Source organism: Anopheles gambiae, chromosome X (genome assembly GCF_943734735.2).
Source record: "Anopheles gambiae chromosome X, idAnoGambNW_F1_1, whole genome shotgun sequence".
NCBI classification, from domain to species: Eukaryota; Metazoa; Arthropoda; class Insecta; order Diptera; family Culicidae; genus Anopheles; species Anopheles gambiae.
Genome location: NC_064600.1, coordinates 25,831,077 through 25,850,757, shown reverse-complemented (window position 1 = coordinate 25,850,757; position 19,681 = coordinate 25,831,077). Strand labels below are relative to the sequence as shown.

Here is a 19,681-nt window from a genome sequence, read left to right as displayed (position 1 = left end):
CAAAACGCCTGAAACACCAAACACGAACAACACTTTTCAGCACTGCACTGCATAGATATAGGAAATTCTGCACTGCGCTGATCACGGGGATATAAAATAAGGGTCAGTCGAGGAGCGCGAGTTAGAACACATCTGCACTCTTTGCCTGTCACGAGAAGATTGTGATATATCAACTGTCGCAGATGATAGCACAAATATAGCACTTGATATAGCAAAACTGATGCGAGGCTACCAGTGAAATTCTATACGCTATACTCGATATACGCGATTTCGCTATACACTATATTTTAATTTGACAGTTCTTTGAGTAAATTGTTATAATCTGACACATCGAATGTCAAATGCGAAATAAATTCCTATTTGGTCGAATTTGAAAAACCATTTCAAAAGGTAGAAAATTATAATCTTCAGTTAAAATCAGATCATAAAACTAATTTAGTGGCTAAAACCTACCAATTCAAGCAAAATTATACGAAAATTAGCTTTAATTTGAACTGAAAACCTCGAAATTCGACTTACGCTAATATTCGAGATACGCTATTGCCTCCGGTCTGCATTAATAGCGTATATCGGGGAATACCTGTTCGTACTCTTATGCAAAATACATGCTAACAATTGAAAATTTGTAAAATTCCGTTTTTACAACCACAAACAAACGTCTCATACTGACCGATATCATATATCGTCTCATACTGACCGATATCATATAAAAAAATAAACGAAAATTAGAAGTAAGGTTATGGAAACTAGTCGTAGTGTATGAATATCTTTTGTAGATTGAGCGGAACCGGAATTTATGAAAACCGTACACAATACTGCTATTTTAACTCTAAGAGTGTATTTGTAGTTCTATCACCAAAATATGGTGCTTGTAGTTCGACTTCTTCTCTTTAATTGTGGTAGAACGGTAGCCGAAGTGATACCAGTGTACATAGACGACATCTGGTGACCGGTGTGTTTAGAAGATAGTTAGTTCTTTATCTGTGTGTAAACAATTAGCGTGTGACAGCTCTAGTGCTGCTAGAAGTGTAGCTCAGATATAACAAGCACCTACCATCAAAAACACTATCAATTAAATGAAATTTTTCTCCTCTGATCTAGAGAAGTTTGTTCCACGAAAGGAATTATTGTTAAAAGCAAAGTGGCTAGGCATGCACATAACGAAAAAAAATATAAAAAGAAAAATATTGAAGCTTCACGATTCAGCAGTAAGAAAAAGGAACTTGAAGAATTTGCTTTGAACAAAAGAATGTTGATTAACAAAAATGAAATGCAAGTGGGGAGTCAACTAATACTAAAACCATTCAGTTGAAATTGAATAAATAGAATGAAAAATAGTAGAACTTAAGTAAGATAAGGGAAACAATTGCTATCCATTGTTTTTAAATTTGCGCATTGAACATTCCTAGCAGTGGCTTGGTGGTTGTTTTCTTAAACTTTTTTTTCAACATGGATGCTACTGAATTTGACTTGTTGAATTTCTAGCATTTGCTGTCAATTTGTGTGTAACGATTTTTTTCGGCTTACCTGATTCTATAACGTATGGTTTATTTTCAATGCATATCTAATAATATTGTATTTTTTTTAATCTTTTGAACATCAATTACAGGAAATACTAAAATGGATGAAGCTCGCCGAAAACGTGAGGATAAAAAAATACAGCGGCAACGTGAATTGGAAGCAAAACGAGCACATCGCACTAGTTCTTGCGGAGGCGCGATGAAGTTGGGTGCCAAAAAAATTTAATCATATTTTACGAAGGTTGAGGGTAATGATCTCTCAAAACGATTGATGCAAACAAATTTTAGATTCTTCGAGAATCCCGCAGTATGGTAGATTCTCGAATATCTTTCGATTTGCATCAATTATATGAAAAATCGTCCGAGAGAATCCAAGTATAATAACTGACCTGAATAACCATAGGTAACTTACATTGAATGTAAATGAATGAGTTATGAAGTGATAAACATATGCAAAAAAAAAAAAAAAAAAGTAGGTTAATAAACTAACACAGGTGTGCAAATCGAACAAATTGCACTTTTCTTGAGAAACAGTATGGAACTTAGCGAAAAAACATTTTCAACTTCTCGCAAAAGCCTTTTTAGATGATTAAAATAGGAAGATATTTATAAGACCTACAAGTTTACAATGCGTATATAAATAAATAATACACCCGTTTCCAGGTACATTCGAATCTCGCGTCGATTTGCATCAAATCACGTGCCGCTTGCTTCGAATCGCAAGCTGCTTCGATTGAATGCGTGCCGCTACGGTTTAATCGCGTGTTGTTAATGGGCCCCTTCACGATTCTAGTCAGCTTTTTATATGGAGTTTGACAGTTGGAGGCCTGAATCATGTAAACACTCCATACAAAACCACACCCAAACCTGCGATTTTCAGGCCACATTATTCTATTTGTGGGGTTGGCTTTCAGTGACTTATGAATTACCTCCCATTGCATGATATTCAGTCCTACGTATGGCGGCACGTTCCATTTGGGGCTTGAACCCATGACGAGTATGTTGTTACAGAGTTTTCATAGCCAATTCGATATTGTAAACTATTTATCGGTTTTCGTCAAGTGTGACTTTGGCGTTCGTAAACGTTGTAAACCCTCAATTGGACGCAGTCAACTCTATTCTTTATTGTAAATTATGAAACAGTTGTTGTTAAGTTTGAATCCGGCGTACTCGGTATTTTTTTTAGGATTTTATTGTTTTGGGGCCAAAAAATAAAGAAGAATTGTTTGTGTCTTGTGTAAATAATTATAATTAAGTAAAATAATATAATTTTATTAATAATTTTTAAGTTACTTAATAATTACTAAACCAATGTTGACGGCATACATTATACAAGCAGGAAAACGATACAAATTTGAGAAAAAAAAATCGAAATTTATTTATATTAGCTTATTTACAACATATTTATAACTTGAGATAACTTTTTCGTATTTAGATGCATAAAAAAAAGTACCTAGTTAAAAAAATTAAAATAATAAATGCAAACCGTAACCATAGGATTATAACTCACATATTTCATGTAACTGAAAAATTTTTTATAAACTATGTTATTTTACCTAATTACAGTTAACATCCAAACAATTCCTTGGAAGCTTTATGGTACCAAAACAATAATATTCCAGAAAAAAACTGAGAACGCTGGATTCAATCTTGACAACGACGTTTCATAATTTACAACATCAGAATAGAGTTGACAGCGTCTAATCGAGGGTTTGCGATGCCAAAGTCACACTTGACGAAAATCGATAACTAGTTTACAATATCGAATTGGCTATGAAAACCCTGTAAGTCGTACGAGTTGGCGACTGTACCACGATACCAGCTTTCGCAATCCGAAGTCGAAGCGATAAAAATCAAACTTCTAAATGCATACACCTTGGGATAAGCCTACCCGAATATCATAGCCAATTTGATAGCTGCTCGAAAAGTGCTATAAATACAAACAACTGACATTTCAGCATACGATGTAGAAACGGAAAGAACCCAATATTGAGTTTTTAGCAGCTGGAGAATGATAATGTGCAAAAGCAACGCAAATTTTGACTTATTTAATACGGGTTTAAAACTCAGTTGTATAGCATAAATTCCTTAAATGTGCAAAATTTTTAACGAAGCTTAGAACCTCACGAAGATATCTTGGTATACAGAACAATTAGATAGCTAGATTTCTAAAAGGCATCTAAGGCCGCATGGCCATGTGGTTTCTCAACGCTCTTTTTCATAGGCATTCATTGTGAATTTCTCAACGATTGTGAATCGACACAAAATCGTTTTGAGAATCTCTGAAAAAGTTGACGATGCAGCGATGGTCTATTTGAAACATGAGCAAATATGCTTTTTTTGTAGGTAAAATACCTTCAATATTTAAAAAAAATGTGTCGGACGTCAAAAAATACCTTCAATATTTGCCATTGGAAAAGGATTAAAAAATAAGCGATCTAACAAATAAAAACTTATTTTCTATGAAAGCTCCAAATAAAGCTTGAGTGGCAATATCAGTTTCACAGAGTGAGAAAAATTGACGCCGGCCACGGGCTCGGCTCTGAGAACAAATTTTTAGTGCTTGAGAAACATAAATTAGTAATTTAGAATATTTCCCAGCATGAAAAAGCTCCATGGCCCGGCGGCTTAACTGTCAACAATTCGATGGAAGCGGCAGCCGATTCAGCCGTATTCAGCGTCCACACGTGAGGTCCAAAACAGCCGAAGTCATACAAAGTCATGACGCCCTTGTGTTCCGGCGTCCACCCGACGTTTATCGAGCCCAACCGAATAGTTGTGTTCGTTACACATGTGTACGTATCAGGTAGCAGCAGTTGTACTGCTGACCTGATATATGCCGCAGTGATACCGAGCGGGACGCATAGACAACGCATCTCGAGAACATGTGTAGCCGTGAGGAAACTTTTCTGTGTCTCTTTTGCCCCGTCCTTGCCTTGATCCTGATGAGTGAAGCATGCATACCTTTCGGGTACGTTCGGGGTATAAGCCTATCCCTCTTACTTTAATGGTGAAGATAGAATCGTATGCTATCGGCTCTGCATTCGGGCATGGGCAGGCTATCAGCCCGTGTTCGATCGTAGTGGCATACGGCATAATTGGCACGCGATGCAAGCGGAACGAGATTCAATCGTAGCTGGAAAAGGGTTCGTGTATCGTGAATCCTCATACAACGAGCTCATTTCGGTCCTGCGTTTCACTCATGATACGAAAAAAATCGTAAGAGGATAATTATTTTCCATTCGGTAAACAATAAATACCTGATGTTCACATTTCAAAACTGATTTACGAGCTCATTGATACTGTCGGAAACTTCCAGCTTTAGCATGCTATACTGAACCTTAGATGAAAATCGCCGAATTAGCTATTGTCTATTAAACTGATACTGATTTCAATTATAATACCTATGATTCATTCATAAATTCGTCACTACCGACAATCAGCTTCTCTTTACACCGGCAAGTGAAATGAGTTTATGTTTTAACCGAAATTAAGTATATAGCGAGCATCTTCTCTAATAAAACTGCTACAATGTTCGTTTGTAAGGCAACTAAGACTACTGTTTTACCAATCGCCATATTAGCGTCACAGGGGCAACATCTACATCCACGATTGTTTGCACTTGTCCTGAAAGTTTAAAAACGTGTGTTACTCATTTTTTCTACATGAAGTTTCTCACATACAAATTGTTAAACTTAGGGACTGGTGTTCCCAATTGTGTTTACTTCGGTATTTTATTTGCCATCCTTCTTACAGGGTTTTCAATGATATTATTGACATGTTCAGCGAGTTGTTGATTCGTTCGGGCATATAATTGACACTTTCAGCGAGATATTGAATTGTTCGTAAGCAGGCGTTGACAAGTTCAGCAATTCTGTAGTGTTGTCATTTGTTTTGTTTACACACTGTGCCGCAGGGTTCAATTTTTCATTCTGAAAAGTCCTAAAAGTAGCTAATAATCATTCCCCAAGCTATTTAATTCATGAATTAGTTAAAACAAACATATTTTTACGAAAACCGTTTGTTTACCTTCTGATGAGAATGATCCAAGCTGCAGTCCAAGGGGTACGAAAGTGACAGCTCTATAGTATTGCCGAACTTGTCAACGCCTGCTTCCGAACAATTCAATATCTCGCTGAAAGTGTCAATTATATGCCCGAACGAATCAACAACTCGCTGAACATGTCAATAATATCATTGAAAACCCTGTATCGTTAGCCTCTTGCTTCTACACGACGCTTATCGATCCGAACGCTTTGCTTTGAGTACACTGTAAGTAAACGCAACAAGAAATTAAATGAATAAATATGATGTAACTATTCGACACTCTCAAGTAGGAGGATATATACAGCGCCTATCACAACTGTATGGACTAGGCATGGGCAAAACGATTCTTTTCACCGAACGCGAACGAACTAGTTCGCTCACCAAAAAGAACCGAACGCGAACGACGATTCTTTCGTTCTTTGTTTCATGGGGTTTTTATTCACAAAAAACGCTCGTTATCTTTTTCATTTACCCACCATAGACGCATACTGTAGCCAAAGAAGTACTCATTCTGCGGTTGAAACCAATAATTTAAAAACATTAAACACTCGGCTGTCTGGTCAACACAATCCACCGCAAAACCGACCAAAAACTAGCATGTAAAAAACTAATACGAGCAAAAATGTCTCCTGCATATATTGTACCCCATTCCTTACAGGGTTTCACACTTTATCTCAAGACCGCGGGACCCCTTCCCGAATCTGTCTTAGCCAAAGCCAAGATTGCGGTATGATGCATGAAATCGTTGATGATACCTGAAAACGTTGATGATACCTGAATCCATCGGATGCAATCCTGAATCTGCGGCACATTTCTCGAAACACACTGGCCCGCGCCGAGGACATGCGGTCGAATATTTTTTTACACGGATAACCTTTGTGTACATCAGTCTATTAGAAACACTCAATTATACTTTTCGTTTTTTTACCAAAAAAAGACAATTTAATAAAATGAGTGAATGCATATTTGTTTAATTAAAATATTTACAAGTGTTTGAATTGTTTAAATAATCTTTTCTGGTAAAAACACTAAAAAATAATGCACTGTTTTCAGTACACTGATGTACACAAAGGTTATCCGTGTAAAAAAATATTCGACCGCATGTCCTCGGCGCGGACCAGTGTGTTTCGAGAAATGTGCCGCAGATTCAGCATTGCATCCGATGAATTCAGGTATCATCAACGTTTTCAAGCATCATACCGCAGTCTTGGCTTTGGCTAAGACAGATTCGGGAAGGGGTCCCGCGGTCTTGAGATAAAGTGTGAAACCCTGTATACACACTCAAGGATTCTATTAAAAAAAACTACTTAAATATGGATCAACATGATGAGCGCAATCAATTCAGTTCAGTTCATTCGCGAACAATGGCTAATCCGTTTGAACGGGCTCGATCTATTGAATTGTATAGGTATAATTTCCATGCCAACAGAACACAGATCGAACACAAATGAGCCAGTTCGAACGCGTTCGATGAATTCAGTTGTGTAGGTACGATTTACACACCAACAGAACACAGATCGAACACTGCTGTACCAATTCGAACGCGTTCGATGAATTCAGTTGTGTAGGTACGATTTACATACCAACAGAACACAGATCGAACACTAACCGATCAGATCGAACGCGTTCGATGAATTCAGTTGTGTAGGTACGATTTACACACCAACAGAACACAGATCGAACACTAACCGATCAGATCGAACGCGTTCGATGAATTCAGTTGTGTAGGTACGATTTACACACCAACAGAACACAGATCGAACACTGCTGGACAAATTCGACGGCGTTCGAGGAATTGAGTTGTATGGGTACGATTTCAACACCAACAGGGTACATTTTGATCTCTGACGACCCGTTCGCACGGTGCGATAAAGAGCGAGAAAGCAATATGATTTTGCACGTTTCATTACCACATTTATGTGTGCCGTCGAACACTGAACGGAACGTTCGAACGCGTTCGGTGTAGTCAGTTTCTTCCAAAGGTCCTGGTCGTTCTTTTTGTTAAGAATCTCGTTCGTTCGTGCACTTTACCGAACTGTTCGAACGGTGCGATTCTCGTTCATTTTACACATGCCTAGTATGGACAGTAGCCGGTCTCGTAGTACAGTCGTCAACTGGTACGCCTTAACAACATGCCCGTCATGGGTTCAATCCCCAAATAGACCGCGCCGCCATACGTAGGACTGACTATCCTGCTATGGGGGGGAATCAATTAGTCACTGAAAGCCAAGCCCACAAGTGGGTACAGGAAGGCCTTGACCGACATCGGTTGTTGAGCCAAAGAAGAAGAAGTATGGACAGTCGTTTTTCGCGATTTGCGGAAAATCCATAAGAGATACAGTATCGGACATAATGATAGGACATTGGTTTTTTCAACGCACCATGCACCCGTTGGGCCAGGTTTATCCCAAGTGCCACAAATCCACTAAACGACCACTAAACGGCTTCTAAACGACTCAAATTCTCTACCTAAACGGAATATAGAAAGACTTCGTTTAGCAGACGGCAAACGACTCATGCATTCTAAAAATAGCAAAAAAGCTAGTGGCGCTCTCTGTTGGTGGGATACCCCAATCAGTGGAGCTTCCGCTTGGCGGAGAGCTTTCTCATTTCCTCTGTACTGTTGTATGGTTTCGCATTGAAGTTATGCATCGCTAGAACTAGAACGGCGATACGCTTGTTTAAATACTAAACTCCAACAGAAACCACCAGCACTGAAGCAAGTGAGATTTGAGTAATGGTCGTTGGTGTTGATACCCACGTATCTGACCACACGACCATTCATATATATTTTTGCTCAGAAAGTTAGAAGGCTATATAGGTCATGATAAGATGGCTTGTCGAAACACATTGCAAGAAAAGGATAGCAATATAATGATGAGTTGTAATACGCCATCTATTGATCAAAGCAATGAAGCTGTGGAGCTTTCATTTTTTTACTATGGATATTCAATTTTCCAGTCGTTTAAGCTTAATCTGTGGCGCTTGGGATGTGTGGTTTGTATGTGTTTGTGTTTGTGTGTGTGTGTATGTGTGTGTGTGTGCATGTGTGTGTGTCTATTGGTGTGTGTGTGTATGTGTGTGTGTGTGTGTGTGTGTGTGTGTGTGTGTGTGTGTGTGTGTGTGTGTGTGTGTGTGTGTGTGTGTGTGTGTGTGTGTGTGTGTGTGTGTGTGTGTGTGTGTGTGTGTGTGTGTGTGTGTGTGTGTGTGTATGTGTGTGTGTTTGTGTCACAAGTATGTCGTTCTGGATAGATTTGTTAGTAGTTTCTTTGTGTTTTGGGTTGGGTTTTTGATGTAATAAGCAGGACCACCGCCCTCGCGATCAGTGTTTTTTCGTTATATTAACAATTTTACGGTCTTCTTTCGCCGTGGTCTTCTGAAGACGTCCGGTTGACTTGCGCGTTTCGGTTGTTTTACGAACGATTACGAACTCGATCGTTTTGCGCTTAATGCCAGCAGCCGCCATTCGCTTTATTATATGGCGCTGATCATCGGTACAATGTTTACCTCGACCCATTGTTACTAACATTGCTTGCTTGGACCGTCAAGAACGCGCTGGTTAAAAACTTGGACACGGCTGATCCCGTGCTCTGCCTGCGTTCTGCTTCTATACTTGATGAATTACATCGTTGTAGAACAGCAAAAAAAGCGTATGGATAAAAACTATCAATGAGTAAGTGAGTGAGCGACTACCCATTTAAATCGAGAACAGAATACCCTACGGACAAAGAGCGGCTAATTTTTATCATGGTGTGCGTAAAAACCTAGAGTTAAGCCGATGGAAGATTTCCTAGGCTTAAAAAAGGGGGCGGGAACGGGTAGCACGGTTCTCTCCCGCTCCCATACAAAATACACCCCGCTGCGCAAAGCGACGGAAGGCGTTATGGCGTTCTGAGAATTTTATCATGCCTTCCTTTTCTCTCCAACGGCAAATTTGTCAAGCAGCTCGTCGAGCTACCCGTCCCTGGCTCTGCCTCGTACCCCTCGCCTGAGCGCGCTGTCGAAGGTTTGAATGTGTTGGTGCGTCAGACGGCCAATCGCTGTCAGCCGTCGTCCGTGCTTTTTCCCTCCATAGCGCTATCTCTTTCTCGCTCATGAGTTGCTGTGGCGCTTAAAAAACCGTTTATACACATTGCGGCGATGAAGTTGCATTGTTACAAATCAAACAAAAAAAGCGCAATAAGTTCAATTGCTGCAATATAAAAATGACTAAGGAATCGCTAGCTCACGCTGGAGGGTTGGCTGTGAAACGCGCTGAATCCTAATTCGCATTAACACGTTCATCCCGGCGCTGATTTTCATCAACTTTCCTTTCCACCAGCACCTAGAACGCAGACTGGAAAGTTCACTGGCAGGCAGTGGGGCCTGCCATCGATCTGAACGTGTTAAGCATTAAACATAACTTTGTTACACTAAGCTTTTGCTTTCGTATGTTGTAGATTACACAGATATGCTGTACCGTCTGCGCAAGGGTATGAGCGTGCGTGTGTGTGCACAACTGTCGCCAAATGTGTTTTCTTCCGGAACGTTACAGGGTTTCCCACGATATATTGGTTGGTTCCCATCAATTTTTGGTGGATTCCCATATTTTTTTGGTGCGTTCCCACGATTTTTTGGTCGTTTCCCAGAATTTTTTGGTCTAATTGTATTGATATCCAATCGGAAAATACCAATAAATTATAGGATCGAACCAAAAATCTATGGGATACAACCAAAAAATCGTGGGAACGCACCAAAAAATCATGGGAACTGACCAATAAATCGTGGGAAACCCTGTATGATCCATCGGTCAAAGAAAGGAAGGTGTTCATGAAAGGCGGAAAGACGAATTGAGGCCCCTGTAAATGGTAACTGATGACCGGGAGGAGGAGTACTGGCACACAGCTGTTGGGAGATTGAACAGTTTACATAAATTGCCAGCGGAGTGAGGGAGGGTGGGGTGGCTATAGGACCCCTACGAACATCGGTCACAGGCCCTAAAATTGTTGCCGCCATGGGGAGGAGGGGAGGTGCAAATGGTTCTTCAGCCACGGAGCCCCAACGACCATCTTTCCGGGGGCCCTTGTCGTTAATACTCTGTCCACTTGTACACATACGGCATACTACAGCCTAGAGATCATCGGCGACCGCCTAGTCCACCTACTGTTAGGTCCGCCGCTACCTGCAGCGTATGCATCGGGCAGGAGACAGTGTGGCAGTATGCAAGTTGCACACTGGATAGGAGCGGGCCCGCGGCACCGCCATCATTCCGCACATCTGCATGCCCGTCGTGGGTTCTAATCGCGTATGAACCATCCGCCGTAGCAAGGGGTTAGTCACCGGCTCCGGCTACGTGGTACTCAAGTCCTGAAAAGGCCGGCATGATCGCGATGGCTATTACGAAAATAATAATAATAATAACAATAATAATAATAATAATAATAATAATAATCTTCTGTTCTTCTATGGCTCAACAACCGTTGTCGGTCAAGGCCTGCCTGTACCCACTTGTGGGCTTGGCTTTCAGTGACTAATTGGTTCCCCCCCATAGCAGGATAGTCAGTCCTACGTATGGCGGCACGGTCTATTTTGGGGATTGAACCCATGAAGGGCATGTTGTTAAGTCGTACGAGTTGACGACTGTACTATATAGACCGGCAAAATAATAATAATAATAATAATTATAATAATATTATTAATAATAATAATAATAATAATAATAATAAAAAGAACTTAGCATAGCAGACCACACCAGGGTAAGAGTTTGTCTTGACTTTGCTGCTGCCGGGCTACCGCTGTGACGAGACAAATACACGGAATGCACTCGACCAAAACATGAACCTACCGATCCGAACCCATTCCAAGGCATTGCCGCCCGCTAGCTGAATTGGAAAGAAATGTGCTACATATCACACGCACGTTTGCTTAGATCGTGTGTCTTTTTAATACCCCCAACAGCAGAGCCGATCGCAAAGATGCCAATGCCAATGGTTGTGTTGTCTCTCAGGTAGCGAGATCGAAAATGCATGGACTTTGTAGCCGCAGCGGATGAAAATGTACCCATCAGAATCAAATAGTTTTGGGGTTTCCAAACGCACGCACACACACAAACACGCGCGCGCAAACTCACACACAAACACGCACGCGCAAACTCACACACACACACACACACACATACACACACACACACACACACACACACACACACACACACACACACACACACACACACACACACACACATGCACGCACACACACGCACGCACGCACGCATACACACACACATGCACGCGAGGACGCACGCACGCACGCATACACACACGCACACATGCACGTACCCACGAAAGCACGAACGCAAGCACGCACCCACGAAAGCGCGAACGCCAGCACGCACCCACGAAAGCGTGAACGCAAGCACGCACCCTCCACCAAACCCCCCCTCCCCTCCCGCAATCATCAGCTATCATATAGCGCATCCTCATCCCTAGCGCCGGGCGGGGTGGGAAATCGCGACATGATAGAGTGAACGGTCACTTTCCTCGCGCTGTGTGCGTGTGTGCGTGTGTGTCGAGACACAAAAACTCGAGAAAGATTTCGGCACATTAAAAAAATATATTTTTTAGTCACTATACACTGTGCTTCATGATGCTTAGAAGGTCGTTGAAGCATCAAACATGTTCAAATTAAAAAAAATATTAGATTAGTGTTAGACGTTCTCCTACGCTTGTTTTAAATAGGCTTCTTCACCCTCAACTGGCAGGGGCATCGAATGGTCTCATCAGCAGCTGCACGAAATAAAATAAACCATCAATACACCGATAACACTTCAAATCCCAATCCAGCTTCTCCCACAGCGTCTCAAGGTCACACACAAATTAATAAATGCTAACACCCACCAATAACAATACACAACCGCAATGCACATATGAGTATCAACGCATACACCACAACAGCCAATCAGCGGGCGGCGGAAGGCACGGGCAGAAGCGCAAGTAAGGCAAGGCAGGGTGAGGGAGGGAGAAGAGGCGGACGAGAAAATGGGTGCCAATATTTTTAAATTTTTTTGACCGTTTTTTTTGCTCCGCCGCCATAAATAGTTCGTCCATTTCGCCAGCAGATGGCGCTAAACTTGCTCGACCCAGCGCAGGAATCGCTGAAGTCCAGCGCGGGGAATGGGCCAAAATCTGCGCTGGCCAGCGCAGAATTTGGTACATTTTCTGCGCTGGAAACTGCTCGAATTTGCGCAGCGGGACGGTGCGCTCTCTCAATGCTCGCGCCCATGCGCGAGCATCCTTTCGTGTGCTTGTGTTTGTTTCTTTCGTGTTGCGCTGTGTGCGTTTCTTTCGTTCAGCGATCGCTCACACTCGCTGCGTATTTTTTTGTTATGTAAAGCTAAACAAAAAAACAAACACGCGTAGATCTTTTTTTCATCACTTTATTGAAACATTTACATTTTAACTTTACACGATTTCACACATTTACGTAAGTTGATACACAATATTTGACTAAAATAAAATTGATCGCTCCATCGATGCAAACGTTGAAATGGCCGAATATCTGTGTAGATCCTTTTGTACACGTTGATTACTGTAAAAAGGTACGAAATGAAGCTGCGCGATGTACATAACATGCATTACGAATCATTCGCGCAGCTTCATTTGAATTCGCACAACACTTGAACACTTGAACACTTTACAAAATCATAACATCAATCGTCCAGGACTTAGGCTGACGCACGTGCGGCCGCTCGCTGCCGATCCTTGAGCTGTACTGACGATTTCGTGTGGTAGCAAGAACGAGAGCACACAGAGGAACTTTCGGTGCAGCAGTGCAAGCGAGACACCGACATCAGCACAGCGCTGCGAGCAGATCAAACTGAGCGCACTGGCGGAAAGTAAACGCACACATGTCCACATGTGTAACTGTGTTAGTGCCAAAACTGTGTCGAAACCAAAACGCGCTCTCGCCTCCGTGTATTTCACACCGATTCTCCGCTTAACTCTAGGTTTTTACACACACCATGATAAAATATCCCGCTCGTTGTTTGTAGGGTACTGCCGCGCTCATGAAACAAAACGCCCATTGAAAAGAACAACTGCGCGCCAGCTCAATGCACGCACAAAGTTTTCTATGCACACACGAGCTTCAACGCAGAGATGCATGCAGGCCTTTCAATGGCGTGCACTGGCGAAACACCTGTGAGAGAATGCCGAGTTCATTGCTATTGTGCGCGTTTCCATTTCGCACCGTTGTCGCAATCAAATTCATGAAACAGCACACCTGCGTTTTCGTCCGAGGAACAAGCGCTGCTGTCGATGCAAACTTTAGCTTTTATCCAAGTGTGATTGCACGCTGTTTCACATGATAACACACATCATCAGAACGCAATACTTTCAACGCAATATGACATCATGGCAAGCTACGTTTTTCAGACACAAACCCGCGCACTCGCAAATACACATTAAAAAGTACAGGTGTCCCCCGAGATACGACTGTATTTGGGACCGAAAAAATGTCCCAAAGCAAGGCGTAAGTCGAAAAAGTCGTATGTCGAATATCTATGAATATAAAGTTTATAACCGAAATGGAAGAGTTGGAATAAAGGATATCGCGTATTTTATTTAAAATAATGTTCGATAATGTAATAATTATATTCAAAAAACCATACAAAATAAAGATATTCAAGATAGGGTAGTTGTGAAATCTTTGGAAATGTATGTATAACGGTTATCAGCCCAGATATTCAGAAAAATACATAAATTTGTAAGTTTCTACAATTATATTCACTTTATTATCTTAATCGTGCGCAGTAGAACAGTATTGTCGCGGTATACCGGAGTATTAAGAAAGAGAGCTTATCCGATCGGATGCTCCTTTTTATACCTTCTCTCTCTCGCCTTACGCTCGCGCGCCTATTTCTTCTCGCGCACCTGTCCTTTCTCACGCACCTACGCACTTTCGCGAGGCTACGCATTTCTCGCGCTCATTATGCGTGTCCTGCCCCTACGGACAATGTGCGGGTAATTTTTATCATGGTGTGCGTAAAAACCTAGAGTTAAGCCGACCCTACGGACAAAGAGCGGGATATTTTATCATGGTGTGTGTAAAAACCTAGAGTTAAGCGGAGAATCGGTGTGAAATACACGGAGGCGAGAGCGCGTTTTGGTTTCGACACAGTTTTGGCACTAACACAGTTACAAATGTGGAAATGTGTGCGTTCATTTTCGGCCAGCTCGCTCAGTTTGATCCGCTCGCAGCGGCATGCCCCTACGGACAAAGAGCGGCTAATTTTTATCATGGTGTGCGTAAAAACCTAGAGTTAAGCCGATGGAAGATTTCCTAGGCTTAAAAAAGGGGGCGGGAACGGGTAGCACGGTTCTCTCCCGCTCCCATACAAAATACACGGTGCGCTCTCTCAATGCTCGCGCCCATGCGCGAGCATCCTTTCGTGTGCTTGTGTTTGTTTCTTTCGTGTTGCGCTGTGTGCGTTTCTTTCGTTCAGCGATCGCTCACACTCGCTGCGTATTTTTTTGTTATGTAAAGCTAAACAAAAAAACAAACACGCGTAGATCTTTTTTTCATCACTTTATTGAAACATTTACATTTTAACTTTACACGATTTCACACATTTACGTAAGTTGATACACAATATTTGACTAAAATAAAATTGATCGCTCCATCGATGCAAACGTTGAAATGGCCGAATATCTGTGTAGATCCTTTTGTACACGTTGATTACTGTAAAAAGGTACGAAATGAAGCTGCGCGATGTACATAACATGCATTACGAATCATTCGCGCAGCTTCATTTGAATTCGCACAACACTTGAACACTTGAACACTTTACAAAATCATAACATCAATCGTCCAGGACTTAGGCTGACGCACGTGCGGCCGCTCGCTGCCGATCCTTGAGCTGTACTGACGATTTCGTGTGGTAGCAAGAACGAGAGCACACAGAGGAACTTTCGGTGCAGCAGTGCAAGCGAGACACCGACATCAGCACAGCGCTGCGAGCAGATCAAACTGAGCGCACTGGCGGAAAGTAAACGCACACATGTCCACATGTGTAACTGTGTTAGTGCCAAAACTGTGTCGAAACCAAAACGCGCTCTCGCCTCCGTGTATTTCACACCGATTCTCCGCTTAACTCTAGGTTTTTACACACACCATGATAAAATATCCCGCTCGTTGTTTGTAGGGGCTCGTTTTCCCGTCTTGCTTTTACAAGTTATAATCAAAGCACTCTGAGCTTTCTCACTCTGGCTACCGCAATAATTTTTCAACGACACCAACAAGTTGACACTTGGCGAAGTTGTTTCATTTCAGCCGGTTGCGTCTGCGCTTGTAATTTTTAATTAAGTTTATTTTAGTGTTGAAAAGTTAAGTTTTCCTAGTTCTAATGCTTTAGGAAATGGTAACAGTGTGTGCTTCAGCAATCCTAGTTCGGGAGGTTTGTGAAATAAATTAAGTGTGTGCTTTTGTTCGTGTGCAGCAGCGTTTTACGAGTCTCCTGTGATGCAATCTGTTTTGTGAACTTACGTAGGTAAGAAATATGAATATCGTAAGTGTTTGTTTATTTTATTGTATTTGCTTTGAAAGATAAATGTATACCTGTAAGATTTCATTAGTTTATATTATGGTATAGTTTAGAAAATAACTATATTTGCTTGCCTCTGGTGGTCGTGGTATAATTTCGTGTGTGTGGCGTTTTTGTTTAAATTGCATGCTTGTACCCCGGTGGTATTGTCGTGCATATGTTGTATAAATTTCGTTCGTGTTGTGTTTATTTAAATTGCGAAATTTCTTGTACCCTTTGGTACCTGTTTTAAATTGTGTTTGCTAGCTCTGTTTTGAAAATAATCTACCTATTCTAAAATCATCCTTACCCTGTGAAAAGGTGCATGTTAACTTAATTTTACCTATTGTTCAGATATAAAATAAATACCTGTTGAGATGTATCGTAATATCGTTTTGTTTACCGCTTACCGCGCTTATAAAAGAAAACAAATAATGTTCGTTAGTCAAATACATTCGGGCAGTCACTACGTGCGGACTAAAACAGTCATATTCCTTAAAGTTGTGAAGTTAAACTGTGATTAGTGTGAAACAAATTATTTGTGGTGCATTAACGAGAATTGTGTGTATTGTTACAATGGCAGCAAAAAGGAAGCGTGAAACAGGCTCGATGTATAAAATCATCGAAAATATTAGGAAGCAAGAAGAGGCAGAATCGTTGGGAGAGGCCACTGAATTTATGTTTGTTTTCTGTTTTCCCCCTTCCAGACCAGCTACAAGTAGCAAGGAACTGTTTATCAAACAGTAAATCAAGTGCTTGATGCATTCTGCTATTTTCATCTTCAGAATCAATTTCTGCATCCAAGCGTTGGGCTATGTTATTTAAAAAATCCTCGTTCTTCAAATTGTCTTCAAAAACAGTAAGTTCGTCAACGGTCTTAATTTTCTCTATGCTAGTAGCATTTGTGCTTTGACTACCTTTTTTTTGTCCTTCAAAATATTGTAAATTTCGCTAACCATTACAAATATTTGCAGTTCTCTGCTTTTTTTCTTCCGCAGTTGTCGCTGACACAAAGCACAACAAGTGTGCTTGTTTGCAATGTGTTCCTGGTTTTTTGGGATCGTATCATTATTGCTATCGAAATCTGGTAACATATCTACCATAGACTCCAGGCTGCTGATGCTCGAGTCCAGATTTTGAGATGTTTCCGACGACACTATGGCAGCAGTAGGTAAGTTTTCTGTAATTGTTCCACTTTTTGATTTTGTAGGCACAACCGATGAATCTTTTATGAGTATACCGGATGTTGATGGCTGCGTACAACGGGATACGGCAAGCTGCGATGTGGCCGAATCTGACCCGATTGATTTTATTTGTGGTGACTCTGGTGGTGTCATGGTCAAGGAAGGAAGCAATTCTATTGAAGTAATGTGAATGGAAGGTGCTGTACTTCTACCAGATGAATAAGATGCGATTGGCGTTGCCTTAGTCGTTCCTGGCAGTGGTTTAACGGAAGGTCGAAGCGCTGACACCGGTGAATGAAGTGATGATGCAGCGACACTGTAGAAGTCGAAGCTGATGTATCGTCCGAGTAAGAAGTGCCTGACTGGGCTGTTGCTGTTACTGTAGTCGACGGAGATGTAACGGTTGCAGATGGTACAATGGTACGGATTGTGGTTCCATAAGGAAGCATAGGAGCAGTTGACGTTCCCAGCGAAGGCACAGACACCAATGCTGGTCGATTGGTTGGATTGGTCGATGGTTGCACGGTCGAAATCGTAGCCGTACCAGACGAATGCATAACTGATGCACCCGGCACATTCAATGCTAGTTGGCCGATCTGAACCGTTCTTCCACATGGAAGTCTTGCTGTGGAAGGCATTCCAATTGAAGGCACAGGCACAGTTGGATTGGTTTGCGGATTTACTCCAGGTTGAACCATCCGTATTATGGTCCCAGAAGGGAACTTGATTGAGGTCGGCTGCATCGAAAAAATGGGTGCGGGTGTCGGTGGGGGTGCACGCCATGCTGAATGGATGTAATGAGATGATGCTACCGTTGATGTAGTCGCAGTCGATGAAGCTACAACATATGTTGTCTGCGCAGGCGTGGATGGTGCAACCGTTCTAATGAATGTCCCCGATGGAAGCAAAGTTGCTGTGGCCATTCTTGTTGAAGACACAATCGAAGACGTGACTGCAACTGAAGTTGGTGGCGTCATGGTGTATAATGAGCCAGTCGAACTTGGCATTGTTGCAATCGATGACGGCATTTGTGCACCATATGCAGACGCCGCAATACACGGCTCCGACGGTATATTAGCCCGTAAAACCGTGCCGATAGGACGCGGGCATCGTGTTGAAGTCGAAGGCACAACAGGTGAACCATGCACCACAGGTGCATCACCGGTTAGTAACGGTTCACGCAGATGCGAATGTACCATTTCTTCGCCTTCAGGATTTAGCCGCGCGTGCTTTGCTGGTGTCGACATCTAATGAATAACAACAGTTTATTATAATGTTTTAATATTCACTCACATTTAATACCACAATTCATGAAACTTATACTCACTGTTTCTTTTTATTCCTTCGCAGGGTATAACAAACTGACCCACTGATATATAGCACCAAAATAACTACGAAAGACAGTATTTAAAGGTTAGTTGGCATTATTCTACCATAAACATTTAACTAAAGTTACCTTGAAATGTTTTTTAATAACTTTTTTACTCTTTTACTTTTCACAGTTTAAAATCACTCCTACGCGTATATGAAATTTTGCCGGTATGAAAATGTAAACATCTCATTTGACAGCTTCGAATAAAGGCAGAGTTGACACACACACCATTGCAGAGCCTCGACATTTCACTCACACATTGAAAGAAAAGAAGCCTCGGAAACCGAGAGAGCGCTCCGTGTATTTTATATGAGAGCGGGAGAGAACCGTGGTACCGATTCTCTCCCTTTTTTTTAAGCCTAGGAAATCTTCCATCGGCTTGACTCTAGGTTTTTACGCACACCATGATAAAAATTACCCGCTCTTTGTCCGTAGGGGATGGAAGATTTCCTAGGCTTAAACAAGGGGGCGGGAACGGGTACCACGGTTCTCTCCCGCTCCCATACAAAATACACGGTGCGCTCTCTCAATGCTCGCGCCCATGCGCGAGCATCCTTTCGTGTGCTTGTGTTTGTTTCTTTCGTGTTGCGCTGTGTGCGTTTCTTTCGTTCAGCGATCGCTCACACTCGCGCGTATTTTTTTGTTATCTAAAGCTAAACAAAAAAACAAACACGCGTCGATCTTTTTTTCATCACTTTATTCAAACATTTACATAACTTTACACGATTTCACACATTTACATACACAATATTAAACTAAAATAAAATCAATCGCTCCATCGATGCAAACGTTGAAGTGGCCGAATATCTGCGTAGATCCTGTTATAAACATAAAAAAGGTACGAAATGAAGCTGCGCGATGTACATAACATGCATTACGAATCATTCGCGCAGCTTCATTTCAATTCGCACAACACTTGAACACTAGAACACTTTACAAAATCATAACACCAATCGTCCAGGACTTAAGCTGACGCACGTGCGGCCGCTCGCTGCCGATC

At 41.8% G+C, this 19,681-nt stretch overlaps 1 protein-coding gene and 1 long non-coding RNA gene across 11 annotated transcripts in view; both read left to right on the top strand.

Annotated features, from left to right (window-relative positions):
* LOC1278701 (N-terminal kinase-like protein) overlaps nucleotides 1–19,681 on the top strand; it is a 140,883-nt gene that overhangs the window by 52,224 nt on the left and 68,978 nt on the right. For 6 of the 9 annotated variants that reach the window (XM_061647799.1, XM_061647808.1, XM_061647816.1 and 3 more), the window contains one exon: nucleotides 1,610–4,042. The exons of 2 other annotated variants lie outside the window; for them this stretch is intronic. In XM_061647799.1, the coding sequence (XP_061503783.1) occupies nucleotides 1,610–1,746 (137 nt within the window). In that variant the 3' untranslated portion in view covers nucleotides 1,747–4,042. Of the gene's footprint in view, nucleotides 1–1,609; nucleotides 4,043–19,681 lie in introns of those variants that run through there. One more of the 9 variants, XR_009765214.1, reaches the window with a different exon arrangement.
* LOC133391766 (uncharacterized) lies at nucleotides 15,756–18,908 on the top strand. Of its 2 annotated transcripts, none has more exons than XR_009765232.1 (5): nucleotides 15,756–16,092; nucleotides 16,833–16,984; nucleotides 17,100–17,296; nucleotides 18,660–18,722; nucleotides 18,812–18,908. It is a non-coding gene; the product is annotated as an uncharacterized LOC133391766 (long non-coding RNA). The 2 variants fall into 2 exon arrangements; XR_009765233.1 differs by having other exon boundaries at nucleotides 15,756–16,110.